General features: G+C 47.7%; 1 protein-coding gene across 1 annotated transcript in view; it reads right to left on the bottom strand.

The window, feature by feature from the left end:
• fbxo41 (F-box protein 41) overlaps window positions 1–16,868 on the bottom strand; it is a 281,022-nt gene that overhangs the window by 140,773 nt on the left and 123,381 nt on the right. Inside the window, exon 3 of the mRNA XM_063047244.1 lies at window positions 16,599–16,809. Coding sequence (XP_062903314.1) covers window positions 16,599–16,809 — 211 coding nt within the window. The remainder of the gene's footprint in view (window positions 1–16,598; window positions 16,810–16,868) is intronic.

Below are 16,868 nucleotides of genomic sequence, written 5' to 3'. Positions count from 1 at the left end.
ACACAGGAGCAGAATTTGGCCATCTGGCCCATTCAGCCTGCTCCACCATTCAATCATGGCTTCTCACTGCAACCTTTGATGCCATGTCCAATCAAGGACCTATCAATCTCTGTCTTATACACATCCAACAACCTGGCCTCCACAGCTGAATGTGGCAACAAATTCCACAAATTCACCACCCTTTAACTAAAGAAATTTCTCTGGATCTCTGTTTTGAAAGGGTGCCCCTCTATCCTGAGGCTGTGCCCTCTTGTCCTAGACTCTCCCACCATGGGGAAACATCCTTTCCACATCTGCTCTGTCTGCGTCTTTCAACATTCGAAAGGTTTCAGTGAGATCCCCCAACCCCCACCATCCTTCTGAATTCCATCGAGTACAGACCCAGAGCCATCGAACGTTCCTCATATGATAACCCTTTCATTCCTGGAATCATCCTTGTGAACCTCCTCTGGACCCTCTCCACTGCCACCACATCTTTTCTAAGATGAGGAGCCCAAAACTGTTCACAATAGGCCTCACCAGTCCTCATAAAGCCTCAGCGTCACATCCTTGTTCTTGTATTCTAGACCTCTTGAAATGAATGCTAACATGGCATTTGCCTTCCTCACCACTGACTGAAGTTAACCTTCTGGGTGGTCTGCACAAGGACGCCCAAGTCCCTCTGCATCTCAGATTCCTGGACTTTCTCCACATTTAGGAAATAGTCCACACATTTATTTCTCCTTCCAAAGTGCATAACCATGCATTTTCCAACATTGTATTTTATTTGCCACTTTCTTGCCCATTCTCCTAATCTGTCTAAGTCCTTCTGCATCCTACCTGTTTCCTCAACACCACCTGCCCATCTACCAATCTTCGTATCATCTGAAAAATTGGCAACAAAGCCATCTATTCCATCATCTAACAACACAAATCAAAGTTGCTGGTGAACGCAGCAGGCCAGGCAGCATCTCTAGGAAGAGGTACAGTCGACATTTCAGGCCGAGACCCTTCGTCAGGACAGTCCTGACGAAGGGTTTCGGCCTGAAATGTCGACTGTACCTCTTCGTAGAGATGCTGCCTGGCCTGCTGCGTTCACCAGCAACTTTGATGTGTGTTGCTTGAATTTCCAGCATCTGCAGAATTCCTGTTGTTTGTTGTTATTCCATCATCTAAATCATTTATATACAGCATAAGAAAAAGTGGTCCCAACACTGACCCCTGCAGAACACCACTAGTAACTGGCAGCCAAACAGAAAAGGATCCTTTTATTACCACTCACTACCTCCTACCAATCAGCCGATGCTCTAACCATGTTAGGAACTTTCCTGTAATACCATGGGCTCTTAACTTGGTAAGCAGCCTCATGTGTGGCACCTTGTCAAAGGCCTTCTGAAAGTTCAAGTATACAACATCCACTGCATCCCCTTTATCTATCCTACTTGTAATCTCCTCAAAGAATTACAACAGGTTCATCAGGCAGGATTTTCCCTGAAGGAAACCATGCTGACTTTGTACTATCTTGTCCTGTGTCACCAAGTACTCCATCACCTCATCCTTAACAATTGACTCTAACGTCTTCCCAACCACTGAGGTCAGGCTAACTGATCTATAATTTCTTTTCTGCTGCCTTCCTCCTTTCTTAAAGAGTGGAGTAATACTGGCAATTTTCCAGTCCTCTGGCACCCTGGCAGAGTCCAATGATTTTTGAAAGATCCTTTCTAATGCCACCATAATCTCTAACGCTATCTCTTTCAGAACCTTAGGGTGCAGTTCATCCTTTAGGTCTTTCAGCTTTTTGAGCACCTTCTGTCTTGTAATAGTAACTGCACCCACCCCTTTTTCTTCACACACGACAACATCAGGCACACTGCTAGCGCCTTCCACAGTGAAGACCGATGCAAAATACTCATTTAGTTCATCAGCCTCCTCCTTGTCCCCTGTTATTATTTCTACTGCTTTATTTTCTAGTGGTCCTATATCCGTTCACCTTTCCCTTTTATTTTAACATCCTTGAAAGCCACAGGGAGTTAGAGGGAGGGAGTTACAGGGAATTAGTCAGCCCGAGCCTGCAGGAGTTCGATAAGTTGGTGACAGTCAGGGGAGCAAAGGAAAAAGCTCGGAGAGTAGAGAGAACCTCTGTGGCCATCCCCCTCAGTAATCATTATCCCATTTTGGATGCTGTTGAGGGGGGTGACCTGACAGAGGACAACCACGGCGATCGGTTCTCTGGCACTGAGCCTAGTTCTGTGGTGCAGAAGGGAAAGAGGAAGATGAGGAATGCGGTAGTCATAGGGGATTCCATAGTGAGGGGAACGGACAAGAGGTTCTGTCAGCCTGATAGAGATACCCGCATGGTGTGTTGCCTCCCAGGTACCAGGGTACGGGTTGTCTTGGATCGGGTGCAGAGTATTCTGAAGGGAGAGAATGAACAGCCAGAAGTCTTGGTACACCTTGGTACCAATAACATAGGTAGAAAAAGGGAGGAAGTCCTGAAGAGAGAATTTAGAGAGCTGGGTAGGAAGCTGAAAAGCAGGACCTCCAGGGTAGTAATCTCAGGATTGCTGCCTGTGCCACATGCTAATGAGCACAAGAATAGCATAATCAGGCATATTATTGTGTGACTGAGAGACTGGAGTAGGGGGCAGGGCTTCAGATTCCTGGATCATTGGGGCCTCTTCTGGGGGAGGTACGACCTGTACAAAAAGGACAGGTTACTCCTGAACCCAAAGGGGTCCAATATCCTAGCAGGCAGGTTTAACAGAGCTGTTAGGGAGAACTTAAACTAATTTGGCAGGAGGATGGGAAGCGGAGTGATAGGGCTGAGGAATGGGAAAACAGAAATAAATCAAAGACAGCGTGCAACAGAGATTATGGAAAGAAAAGGCAGTGGATGAGGATTAATCGCAGCCAGTGGGATGAGTTACAGGACAATAGAGGCGTGGGGCTGTTAAAACAGAAAGTAACAAATACTGGACTGAAAGCGTTGTATTTGAATGCACGTAGCATAAGAGATAAAATGGACGATCTTGAAATTCAGCTACAGATTGGCAAGTATGACGTTGTGGCCATCTCTGAAACTTGGCTAAACGATGGCTGTCATTGGGAGCTGAACGTCCAGGGACATACAGTGTATCAGAAAGATAGATTAGTAGGCTGGTGTGGCTATGTGTATAAGAAATAATATTAACTCATTGGAAAGAGATGACATAGGATTGGAAGGTGTAGAGTTTCTACGGGTTGAGTTAAGAAATGGCAAGGGTAATAGGACCCTAATCCTGACCCGGATCTGGGCCGTACCCTCCAAATATCCAGACCTGCCTCTCGTTTTTTTTGCACTACCTTACTTTCCCTTTTCTATTTATGATTTATAATATAATTTTTTTAATATTTACTATCGATTTGCACTCCAGGGAGCACAAAGAGCAGAATCAAATATCGCTGTGATGATTGTACGTTCTAGTATCAAATTGTTTGGTGACAATGAAGTATAAAGTATAAAGAAGATTAATTTACATGTTGAGTCTGTGCTTAAGGCAAATGCAATGATGGCATTTACTTCAAGGGGGATAGAATATAAAAGCAAGGAGATAATGCTCATAATTATAAGACACTAGTCAGGCCTCACTTGGAATATTGTCAACAGTTTTGGGCCCTATATCTCAGAAAGGATGTGTTGTCATTGGAGAGAGTCCAAAGGAGGTTCATAAGAATGATTCTGGGAATGAAGAGGTTAACATATGAGGAGCATTTGGCAGCTTTTGGCCTGTACTCACTGGAATTCAGCAGAATACGGGTGGATCTCAGTGAAACCTACTGACTGTTGGAAGGACTGGATATGATGGATGCAGAGAGGATGCCTCCTATGGTGGGCGTACCCAAAACTAGAGGGCACAGCCTCAAAAGTGAGGGGCGACCTTTCAGAACACAGATAAGGAGGAATTCATTTAGCCAAAGATTGGTGAATCCGTGGAATGCTCTGCCAGGAACTGCAGTGGAGGCCAAGTCCGTGGGTATATTTAAGGCGGAAGGTGATTGTTTCCTGATCGGCCAGGGCAAAGGATATGGACAGTAGGCCTGTCAGGAAGGTTTGCTAAGGCTATTGGGAGAGTTTAGACTAGAATCCCTGGAGCATGGGAACCGAACTGAAGAGACAGACGAAGGGGCAGTTGGTTCAAACATAGAGAAAGTTTGAAGACAGTGCGAGAGGGAGGGTAGGCAGGTGATAGAGAAGGGATACGCTCAGACTAATGGTTTGAGGTGTGTCTATTTTAATGCAAGAAGCATCATGAACAAAGCGGATGAGCTCAGAGCGTGAATCAGTACTTGGAGCTATGATGTTGTCGCCATTATAGACACATGGATGGCTCAGGGGCAGGAATGGTTACTGAGAGTGCCAGGCTTTAGATGTTTAAGAAAAGAAAGGGAGGGAGGCAAAAGAGGTGGGGGGCGTGGCACTGTTGATCAGAGATAGTGTCACGGCTGTAGAAAAGGAGGACATCATGGAGGGATTGTCTATGGAGTCTCTGTGGGTGGAAGTTAGAAACAAGGAGTCAATAATTCTACTGGATGTTTTTTTTATAGACCACCCAATAGTAACAGGGACATTGAGGAGCAGATAGGGAGACAGATCCTGGAAAGGTGTAATAATAACAGAGTTGTCCTGTTGGGAGATTTTAATTTCCCAAATACTGATTGGCATCTCCTAGACCAAGGGGTTTAGATGGGGTGGAGTTTGTTAGGTGTGTTCAGGAAGGTTTCCTGACACAATATATGGATAAGCCTACAAGAGGAGAGGCTGTACTTGATGTGGTATTTGGAAATGAACCTGGTCAGGTGTCAGATCTCTCAGTGGGAGAGCATTTTGGAGATAGTGATCACAATTCTATCTCCTTTACCATAGCATTGGAGAGGGATAGGACTAGACAAGTTAGGAAAGCGTTTAATTGGAGTAAGGGGAAATATGATACTATCAGGCAGGAAATTGGAAGCATAAATTGGGAACAGACGTTCTCCGGGAACTGTACGGCAGAAATGTGGCAAATGTTCAGGGCATATTTGCGTGTGGTTCTGCGTAGGTACGTTCCAATGAGACGGAAAGGATGGTAGGGTACAGGAACCATGGTGTACAAAGGCTGTTAAAAATCTAGTCAAGAAGAAAAGAAAAGCTTATGAAAGGTTCAAAACACTAGGTAATGGTAGAGATCTAGAAGATTATAAGACTAGCAGGAAGGAATTAAAAATGAAACTGGGAGAGCCAGAAGCGGCCATGAGAAGGCCTTGGTGAGCAGGATTAAAGAAAACCTCAAGGCATTCTACAAGTATGTGAAGAGCAAGAGGATAAGACGTGAGAGAATAGGACCAATCAAGTGTGACAGTGGAGAAGTGTGTATGGAACCAGAGCAGATAGCAGAGGTAGTTAATGAGTACTTTGCTTCCATGTTCACTACGGAAAAGGACCTTGGCGATTGTAGGGATGACTTACAGTGGAATGAAAAGCTTGAGTATATAGACATTAAAAAAGAGGATGTGCTGGAGTTTTTGGAAAGCGTCAAGTTGGATAAATTACCAGGACCGGATGAGATGTAGCCCAGGCTGCTGTAGGAGGTAAGAGAGGAGATTGCTGAGCCTCTGGCAATGATCTTTGCATCATCAACAGGGACGGGAGAGGTTCTGGAGGATTGGAGGGTTGCGAATGTTGTTCCCTTATTCAAGAAAGGGAGTAGAGATAGCCCAGGAAATTATAGACCAGTGAGTCTTACCTCAATGGTTGGTAAGTTGATGGAGAAGATCCTGAGAGGCAGGATTTATGAACATTTGGAGACGTATAATATGATTAGGAATAGTCAGCATGACTTTGTCAAGGGCAGATCGTGCCTAACGAGCCTGACTGAATTTTTTGAGGCTATGTCTAAATACGTTGATGATGGAAGAGCAGTAGATGTAGTGTATGTGGATTTCAGCAAGGCATTTGATAAGGTTTGCCAGTTTGATAATGTATGCCTAAAACTGGCAACATGGAATGTAAGGACTCTTCTGGACTCGTGTGGCCTCTCTGACAGACCTCACCGGAGAACAGCCTTGATCGCTGCTGAGCTGAGGTGCTACAACATCGCCATTGCTGCCTGAGTGAGACCAGGCTCCTGGATGAAGACTCTTTAACAGAGGAAGGGATGGGTTACACCTTCTCCTGGAAAGGTTTCCTCCCCAGGTGGACAACATCTCCACGGAGTAGGCTTGGCGATCAAGAACACCTTTCTACCAAGTCTTACAGAAACACCTGCTGGCTTTAGTGAAAGACTAATGACCCTCCGTATACCCCTGGCAAAGAACCGTAATGCCACGCTTCTCAGTGCCGATGCACCAACTTTGCCATCTGAGAATGAGGCCAAGGAATGCTTTTATCAGACATTGGATGAAGCTCTTTGCCGGATCCCTAAGAATGATAAGATCCTTTTGCTTGGGGACTTCAACGATAGGGTGGGACAAAACAACAGGATATGGAGTGGAGTGCTAGGTAGGCATGGTATTAGCATGGTGAATGCAAATGGCATGAGGCTACTTACTCTTTGCGCTAAGCATAACCTTACCATAACCAACACCATCTTCCAGCAGAAGGCAAAATATAAGACCTCGTGGATGCACCCTCGCTCTAAACATTGGCACATGATCGGCTTCATCATTGTGAAAAGCAGTGACATCAAGGATGTTCTCATCACCCGTGCCATGAGAGGTGCAGAGTGCTGGACTGACCACCGTATGATTGTGGCCAAGCTCCATATGGAAGTGCGTCCCCCCTTTGCGGCTGCAAAAACCTAATAAAAAGTGGCCAAATTATAACCGCCTGAGAAACACAGAAGCAAGAATGAGTTTCCACGCATCCTAGCTGAGAAACTAAGGGAGTTGGAGCCTTGTCTGAGCTCAGAAAATACCATGGAACAACAGTGGACCTGTATCAGCTCTGCGCTCTATGAGGCAGCGGCCCAATCCATCGGCCATAAGAGCAGGAACCACCAAGACTGGTTTGACGATAACTCAGACACCATCCACAACTTGCTTAAGGCCATGCACAAAGCACACCGGACAACTTTAGACAACCCATCATCCACCAGCATCAGGCAGCTCGGAGGAAAGTGCAAAAGGCAATACGGGACATACAAAATGAGTGGTGGACTGAAAAGGCACATGAAATCCAGGCCTTTGCCGATAATAATGATATGCATAATTTTTACAATGCTGTCAAAAAGATCTATGGCCCAATAAATCGATGCGTTACTCCCCTGAAAACAGCAGATGGTCTAACACTTCTGAAGAATCAGAATACCATTCTGCTGAGGTGGGCAGAGCAATTTAACACCCTGCTTAATCAGGACTCTGACACAGACCCACCATCCTAGACGAACTGCCTGAACTTCCTCCTATCCACAACCTCAGTCTACCACCAACCTTCCAGGAGGTTCTATCAGCTGTCCATTCCCTGAAGAACAACAAGTCCCCTGGCACTGACAATATCCCTGCTGAGTTACTGCAGAACGGAGGGTACATGTGTATGCACACCCTCTACCAGTACATCACCAAGGCCTGGACTGATGAGAACATCCCACAGCAATGGAGAAATGCAAACATCATTGTCACTGTCATAACCAATTTCCCCCTGGGATCAATAAAGTATGACTATGACTATGGCTATAACTACTATTTATAAGAAGAAGGGTGACAAGGCCATCTGCGGCAATAGTAGGGGCATATCACTCCTTTCTGTTGCTGGAAAGGTCCTGACTGAGGTGATGCTTCAGAGAATCATTAGCAACATCACTGAGTCAATGCTGCCTGAATCACAGTGTAGATTTAGGAAGAACAGGAGCACGATCGACATGATCTTTACAGCCCGGCAGCTTCAGGAAAACTGCCGGGAGCAACATTAGGACCTGTTTATGGCCTTTGTCGACCTCTCCAAAGCATTCGACACTGTGCAAAGAGAGCTCTTATGGGATTTCCTCTTTAGGTTTGGCTGTCCCAATAAGTTTGTTAACATCCTCCACCAATTCCACGATGGGATGACTGCTCGGGTGACCGTAGGAGGACAAGTGTCCGAGCCCTTCCTTGTATGCACAGGGGTGAGGCAGGGGTGTGTACTAGCGCCAGTGCTCTTTAACATCTTCCTCTTGTGTGTTACCGAGCTTCTCCACAACAAGATTGAAGACAGCAGCGGCGTGTTAGTGGACGTCAGATTAGATGGCAACCTCTTTGACATCAGGAGGCTCCACGCAACCACCAAGCTCTGCAGAGAGCGGGTCCTGGAGCTGCAGTATGCAGACGACTGTGCTCTTGTGGCCCATACTCCGGAGGATCTTCAGACTGTCCTTGCTGTGGCGGTGAGAGCGTACAGCAGGATGGGGCTGACTGTCAATACCACCAAGACAGAAGTGGTTTGCCAATGGAGTACCAGTGTCCCATCCACTCTACCTGCCTTCACTGTTGGTGATGAAAAGCTGTCAGTAGTGCCATCTTTCAAATATCTGGGGAGCATTCTCTCTGAGGATAGCAGCATTGACAACGACTTCCAGAGCTGCATTAAACAGGCCTCAGCTGCCTTTGGGAGACTTCGGCGTAGAGTCTTTCAGAACAGGAGCCTTCGCCCCTCCACAAAGGTCGCCGTATACCAAGCGGTCTGTGTCACCACCCTCCTTTATAGCTGTGAAGCTTGGGTAACCTACAGCTGTCACATCAAGTCCTTGGAGCGCTTCCACATAAGCTGCCTCCAGCGCATCCTGGGAATTACCTGGCGTGAGCGGGTGCCTCACACTGAAATACCTGTAAAGACCAACTGCAGGAGTATTGAGGCCATGATCTCCCAGCGTCAGCTGCAGTGGCTGGGGCACGTGATAAGGATGCCCCCATGTCAGCTACCCCGCAGAGTGTTATACGCTCAGCTGGAGGGCTGAAGAAGTGCTATAAGGATCAGATGAAGAATGCTTTAAGGAAGTGCAAGATCAGACCCGAGGACCTGGAGGAGGTTGTTGCTGACTGTATCACCTGGCGACAGCTGTGTAGGGACAGGGTTTGTATTCTGGAGATGGAAAGAACCACCAGAAGACAGCAGAAGAGAGCCAGGAGAAATGCAGCCATGGTTGCCACCACTACCACATATACATGTCCCACCTGCAGTAGAGCTTGTGGGTCCAGGATAGGACTGTATAGTCATCAAAGATCTCAACGTTAAAGGAGTGGACGTCGTCATCGGATTTCGATGGACAATCGAAGAAGAGAAGGAGGATTTGATAAGGTACCCCATACAAGGCTTATTGAGAAAGTAAGGAGGCATGGGATCCAAGGGGACCTTGCTTTGTGGATCCAGAACTGGCTTGCCCACAGAAGGCAAAGTGTGGTTGTAGACGGGTCATTTTCTGCATGGAGGTCGGTGACCAGCGGTGTGCCTCAAGGATCTGTTCTGGGACCCTTACTCTTCATGATTTTTATAAATGACCTGGATGAGGAAGTGGAGAGTTGGGTTAGTAAGTTTGCTGATGACACAAAGGTTGGGGGTGTTGTGGATAGTGTGGAGGGCTGTCAGAGTTTACAGCCGGACATTGATAGGATGCAAAACTGGGCTGAGAAGTGTGAAGTGGTTCATTTTGGTAGGTTAAATATGACGGCAGAATATAGTATTAATGGTAAGACACTTGGCAGTGTGGAGGATCAGAGGGATATTGGGGTCCAAGTCCATAGGACACTCAAAGTATTCAGTATTCACAAGTGAAAAGGACCTTGATCAGGGTGAGGTCGAAATAGAACAGGCCTGTGTGCTGGACAATGTGGAGATTAAGGAGGAAGAAGTGTTAGATCTTCTCAAAAACATCAAGATCGATAAGTCCCCAGGGCTGGATGTGATGTACCCCAGGTTGCTGTGGGAAGTGAGAGAAGAGATCGCTGGAGCAGTAGTTATGATCTTTGAATCCTCTTTGGCTGCAGGGGAGGTGCCGGAGGATTGGAGAATGGCGAATGTAGTTCCCTTGTTTTAAAAAGGTAATAGGGAGAATCCTGGGAACTATAGACCAGTGAGTCTTACATCGGTGGTCTGCAAACTATTGGAAAGGATTCTTAAGTATAGGATGTATGAGCACTTGGAGAAGTTCAGTCTACTCAAGGATAGTCAACATGGTGTTGTGAAGGGAAGGTCGTGCCTCACGAGTCTAATTGAGTTTTTTGAAGAGGTAACAAAAGAAATTGATGAAGGTAGGGCGGTAGATGTGGTCTACATGGATTTTAGCAAGGCATTTGACAAGGTCCCCCACGAGAGACTCATCCAGAAAGTCATGAGGCATGGGATCAGTGGAACCTTGGCTGTTTGGATAAAAAATTGGCTAACAGGAAGAAAACAGAGGGTAGTAGTGGAAGGAAAGTATTCTGCCTGGAGGTCGGTGACTAGTGGAGTTGCCACAAGGATCTGTCCTGGGACCCCTGCTCTTTGTGATTTTTATAAGTGACCCAGATGAAGAGGCGGAAGGATGGGTGAGGTAAGTTTGCAGATGACACGAAGATTGGAGGAGTTGTGGATGGAGCTGTAGGTTGTCGAAGGTTACAAGAGGATATAGACAGGATGCAGAGCTGGGCAGAAAAGTGGCAGATGGAGTTCAGTCCAGATAAGTGTGAGATGATGTACTTTTGAAGGACAAACCAGACAGCTGAGTACAGGGTTAATGGTCGGTTACTTATGAGTGTGGATGAACAGAGGGGCCTTGGGATCCATACATCCCTCAAGGTCGCTGCACAGGTTGATGGTATAGTTAAGAAGGCCTGTGGGATGCTAAGTGTCACTAATAGGGGGATTGAGTTCAAGAGTAGAGGGGTCATGTTGCAACTCTACAAATCTCTGGTGAGACCACACTTAGAGTATTGTGTTCAGTTCTGGTCACCTCATTATAGGAAGGATGTGGAAGCTATGGAGAGGGTGCAGAGGAGATTTACCAGGATGTTGCCTGGATTGGAAAACAAGTCTTCTGAGGCAAGGTTAACAGAGCCGGGACTTTTCTCTTTGGAGTGTAGAAGGATGAGAGGGGACTTGATAGAGGTCTACAAGATTATGAGAGGCATAGATAGGGTGGATAGCCAGTACCTGTTTCCCAGGGCACAAACAGCAAACACCAGGGGGCATATGTACAAAGTTAAGGGAGGGAAGTTTAGGGGAGACATCAGGGGTAGGTTTTTTACACAGAGGGTTGTGGGTACCTGGAATGACTTGCCAGGGATGGTGATGGAGGCTAAAAGATTAGTGGTATTTGACAGCCTCTTGGACAGGCACATGGATGAAAGAAAAATAGAGAGTTACAGGGTAGTGTGGATTTAGTACGTTTTTTTAAGGAATATATGGGTCAGCACAATATCGAGGGCCAAAGGGCCTGTACTGTGCTGTAGTATTCTAGTCTCTAGTGGCTAGATGTTGCCTGGATTGGGGAGCATGCCTTATGAAAACAGGTTGAGTGAACTCGGCCTTTTCTCCTTGGAGCGACGGAGGATGAGAGGTGACCTGATAGAGGTGTATAAGATGATAAGAGGCATTGATCGTGTGGATAGTCACAGGCCTTTTCCCAAGGCTGGGAGTAGGTACAGAGGGGATGTCAGCAGTAAGTTTTTTACGCTGAGAGTGGAGAGTGCGTGGAATGGGCTGCCAGCAACAGTGGTGGAGGCGGATATGATACAGTCTTTGAAGAGACTTTTGGATAGGTACACGGAGCTTAGAAAAATAGAGGGCTATGGGTAACCTTAGGTAATTTCTAAAGTAAGTACATGTTCGGCACAGCATTGTCGACCAAAGGGCCTGTAATGTGCTGTAGATTTTCCATGTTTCTAAGGCAGGTGTACGAGGTTCAGTCATGATGGAAAGGCGGAGCAGCTCAATGGGTTGAGTGGCCCAATTCTGATCCTATGTCTTATGATCTAACTTTGCCTGTGATTCTGTGAGAACACTGGAGGCAGGAGGCCCAGCAGCAGCCCGTCTTGTGGTTGTAGAACGATCTGTGTGAGTGAGTGGATGGGAGGGAGGGATGGAGATGATCTGTGTGAGTGAGGGGGTGGATGGGAGGGAGGGTTAGAGATGATCTGTGTGAGTGAGTGGATGGGAGGTGGGGTTAGAGATGATTTGTGTGAGTGAGTGGGTGGGAGGGAGGGTTAGAGATGATCTGTGTCAGGGGGTGGATGGGAGGGAGGGTTAGAGATGATCTGTGTGAAAGGGTGGATGGGAGGGAGGGACAGAGATGATCTGTGTGAGTGAAGGAGTGGATGGGAGGGAGGGTTAGAGATCATTTGTGTGAGTGAGTGGATGGGAGGGAGGGTTAGAGATGATCTGTGTGAGTCCGAAGATGGGAGGGAGGGTTAGAGATGATCTGTGTGAGTGAGTGGATGGGAGGTGGGGTTAGAGATGATTTGTGTGAGTGAGTGGGTGGGAGGGAGGGTTAGAGATGATCTGTGTCAGGGGGTGGATGGGAGGGAGGGTTAGAGATGATCTGTGTCAGGGGGTGGATGGGAGGGAGGGTTAGAGATGATCTGTGTGAGTGAGTGGGTGGGAGGGAGGGTTAGAGATGATCTGTGTGAGTGAGTGGATGGGAGGTGGGGTTAGAGATGATTTGTGTGAGTGAGTGGGTGGGAGGGAGGGTTAGAGATGATCTGTGTGAGTCCGTGGATGGGAGGGAGCGTTAGAGATGATCTGTGTCAGGGGGTGGATGGGAGGGAGGGTTAGAGATGATCTGTGTGAGTGAGGGGGTGGATGGGAGGGAGGGTTAGAGATCATTTGTGTGAGTGAGTGGATGGGAGGGAGGGTTAGAGATGATCTGTGTGAGTGAGTGGGTGGGAGGGAGGGTTAGAGATGATCTGCGTGAGTCCGAAGATGGGAGGGAGGGTTAGAGATGATCTGTGTGAGGGGGTGGATGGGAGGGAGGGTTAGAGATGATCTGTGTGAGTGAGGGGGTGGATGGGAGGGAGGGTTAGAGATGATTTGTGTGAGTGAGTGGATGGGAGGGACGGTTAGAGATGATCTGTGTGAGTCCGTGGATGGGAGGGAGGGTTAGAGATGATCTGTGTGAGTGAGGGGGTGGATGGGAGGGAGGGTTAGAGATGATCTGTGTGAGTCCGTGGATGGGAGGGAGGGTTAGAGATGATCTGTGTGAGTGAGTGGATGGGAGGGAGGGTTAGAGATGATTTGTGTGAGTGTGGGGGTGGATGGGAGGGAGGGTTAGAGATGATCTGTGTGAGTGAGTGGATGGGAGGGAGGGTTAGAGATGATCTGTGTGAGTGAGGGGGTGGATGGGAGGTGGGGTTGGAGATGATCTGTGTGAGTGACTGGGTGGATGGGAGGGAGGGTTAGAGATGATCTGTGTGAGGGGGTGGATGGGAGGTGGGGTTAGAGATGATCTGTGTGAGTCCGTGGATGGGAGGTGGGGTTAGAGATGGTCTGTGTGAGTGGGTGGATGGGAGGGAGGGTTAGAGATGACCTGTGTGAGTGGGTGGATGGGAGGGAGGGTTAGAGATGATCTCTGTGAGGTAGGGTTAGAGATGATCTGTGTGAGGGGGTGAGTGGAAGGGAGGGAGGGTTAGAGATGGTCTGTGTGAGTGAGGGGGTGGATTGGAGGGAGGGTTCGAGATGATCTGTGTGAGTGAATGGATGGGAGGGAGGGTTAGAGATGATCTGTGTGAGTGAGTGGATGGGAGGGAGGGTTAGAGATGATTTGAGTGAGGGGGTGGATGTGAGGGAACATTTAGAGATGATTTGAATGAGGGGGTGGATGTGAGGGAGGGTTAGAGATGGTCTGTGTGAGTGAGTGGATGGGAGGGAGGGTTAGAGATGATTTGAGTGAGGGGGTGGATGGGAGGGAGGGTTCGAGATGATCTGTGTGACTGAGTGGATGGGAGGGAGGGTTAGAGATGACCTGTGTGAGTCCGTGGATGCGAGGGGAGGGTTAGAGATGATCTGTGTGAGGGGGTGGATGGGAGGGAGGGTTAGAGATGATTTGTGTGAGTGTGGGGGTGGATGGGAGGGGGGTTAGAGATGATCTATGTGAGTGAGTGGATGGGAGGGAGGGTTAGAGATGATTTGAGTGAGGGGGTGGATGGGAGGGAGGGTTACAGATGATTTCTGTGAGTGTGGGGGTGGATGGGAGGGAGGGTTAGAGATGATCTGTGTGAGTGAGTGGATGGGATGGAGGGTTAGAGATGATCTGTGTGAGTGAGGGGGTGGATGGGAGGTGGGGTTAGAGATGATCTGTGTGAGTGAGTGGATGGGAGGGAGGGTTAGAGATGATCTCTGTGAGGTAGGGTTAGATATGATCTGTGTGAGGGGGTGAGTGGAAGGGAGGGAGGGTTAGAGATGGTCTATGTGAGTGAATGGATGGGAGGGAGGGTTAGAGATGATCTGTGTGAGTGAGTGGATGGGAGGGAGGGTTAGAGGATTTGAGTGAGGGGGTGGATGTGAGGGACGTTTAGAGATGATTTGAATGAGGGGGTGGATGGGAGGGAGGGTTCGAGATGGTCTGTGTGAGTGAGTGGATGGGAAGGAGGGTTAGAGATGATTTGAGTGAGGAGGTGGATGTGAGGGACGTTTAGAGATGATTTGAGTGAGGGGGTGGATGGGAGGGAGGGTTCGAGATGATCTGTGTGACTGAGTGGATGGGAGGGAGGGTTAGAGATGGTCTGTGTGAGTGAGTGGATGGGAGGGAGGGTTAGAGATGATTTGAGTGAGGGGGTGGATGTGAGGGAGGTTTAGAGATGATTTGAGTGAGGGGGTGGATGGGAGGGAGGGTTGAAGATGATCTGTGTGAGTGAGTGGATGGGAGGGAGGGTTAGAGATGGTCTGTGTGAGTGAGTGGATGGGAGGGAGGGTTAGAGATGATTTGTGTGAGTGTGGGGGTGGATGGGAGGGAGGGTTAGAGATGATCTGTGTGAGTGAGTGGATGGGAGGGAGGGTTAGAGATGATCTGTGTGAGTGAATGGATGGGAGGGAGGGTTAGAGATGATCTGTGTGTGTGAATGAGTGGATGGGAGGGAGGGTTAGAGATGATTTGAGTGAGGGGGTGGATGTGAGGGACGTTTAGAGATGATTTGAATGAGGGGGTGGATAGGAGGGAGGGTTAGAGATGGTCTGTGTGAGTGAGTGGACGGGAGGGAGGGTTAGAGATGATTTGAGTGAGGAGGTGGATGTGAGGGACGTTTAGAGATGATTTGAGTGAGGGGGTGGATGGGAGGGAGGGTTCGAGATGATCTGTGTGAGTGAGTGGATGGGAGGGAGGGTTAGAGATGGTCTGTGTGAGTGAGTGGATGGGAGGGAGGGTTAGAGATGATTTGTGTGAGTGTGGAGCTGGATGGGAGGGAGGGTTAGAGATGATCTGTGTGAGGGGGTGGATGGGAGGGAGGGTTGGAGATGATCTGTGTGAGTGACTGGGTGGATGGGAGGGAGGGTTAGAGATGATCTGTGTGAGTGAGTGGATGGGAGGGAGGGTTAGAGATGATTTGAGTGAGGGGGTGGATGTGAGGGACGTTTAGAGATGATTTGAGTGAGGGGGTGGATGGGAGGGAGGGTTAGAGATGGTCTGTGTGAGCTGTTGGGTGGGAGAGAAGAAAGCAGACGGTCTGAGTGAATGGGTGGATCGGAAGGAGGAAGGTGCTGGTTTTACTGTTGTTTATTTGCCGGTGTTCTGTTGTGGTTGTGCCTGTTTTGTCCTGCTGATCTTTGTGGGCATGCTGCACTAGTGGAGGAATGTGCAGTGACACTCGCAGGCTGCCCCCATCCTTACGTTATGTTGGTTGTCATTTTGCTGTTTGTTTCGATGTACACGTGATAAATGAATTCATTTGAATTTGAAAATAGAATTGAGGTTATGAGCTGCAAGGTAATGTTACAACTCTACAAAACCTGGTTAGACACTTGGAGTATTGTTTTGAGTTCTGTTTACCTTACTATAGGAAGGATTTGGAAGCTTTACAAAGGGTAGGGAGGAGATTTAGTAGGATGCTGCCTGGATCAGAGAGCATGTCTTATGAGGATTGACTGAGTGAGTTAGTGCTTTTCTCTTTGGAGTGAGGGCGGATTTAAAGTGACTTAATGGAGGCGTATAAGAGGATAACAGCCATAGATCGAGTGGACAGCTGGAGACATTTTCCTCAGGGTAGGGCACAATTTTAAGGTGATGTGAGGGAAGCATGGGGGCGGGGGAATATCAGGACATAGATGTTTTGTTTAAGTTAATTTAATTTAATGGCATATGCTGCCAGGGTTGCTGGTAGAGGCAGACACAATAGGGGCACTTAAGAGACTCAGACACCACGGGGATTGAAGAAAATGAAGGGCTATATGTAAAGGAATGGTTAGACTGATCTTAGGATAGGTTAAAGAGCAGAAGTACAGATCTCAATTAAAGATCAGCCATACTGTTTAGCAGAAGAAGGCTGACTGTTTCTATTATTCTTAAGTTACAGTTCCTTTTTTGTGGTAGAGTTATATTTTATTTTCACTGCTCTACTTGTATAATGGAGCACCACTTTAGGTCCTAAGTTGAGAAAATCTATTGCACTTTCGGACAGCTATATTCCTTATTTGATTTTACATTGCTTGCTACACAAAATGCAAATACCTGTTGTTTTCTAATTCCTTTTGCACCTGGGTTACTACATCTTCCTAGGCTGCCATTTGGTGTCGTACCACAACTACTGATGACCATTAGCTGCTTCTCGGCTCGGTCTGCTCTGTCCAAAAGCTCCTCAATGAACTGCTGCAGACGGACTTTTGCATTTGCTTCTCGTGCTGCTGTCTCTTGTAAGAATTGATCAATTTGTAACACCTCCCTGCAAAAATCAAGAGAAAATATATTAGTGACAAAAAAGCAGAATCAGATTAATTACCT

The sequence above is a fragment of the Mobula hypostoma genome, chromosome 4 (genome assembly GCF_963921235.1).
Source record: "Mobula hypostoma chromosome 4, sMobHyp1.1, whole genome shotgun sequence".
Taxonomy (NCBI): Eukaryota; Metazoa; Chordata; class Chondrichthyes; order Myliobatiformes; family Myliobatidae; genus Mobula; species Mobula hypostoma.
This window is presented reverse-complemented; position numbering and strand designations above follow the sequence as displayed.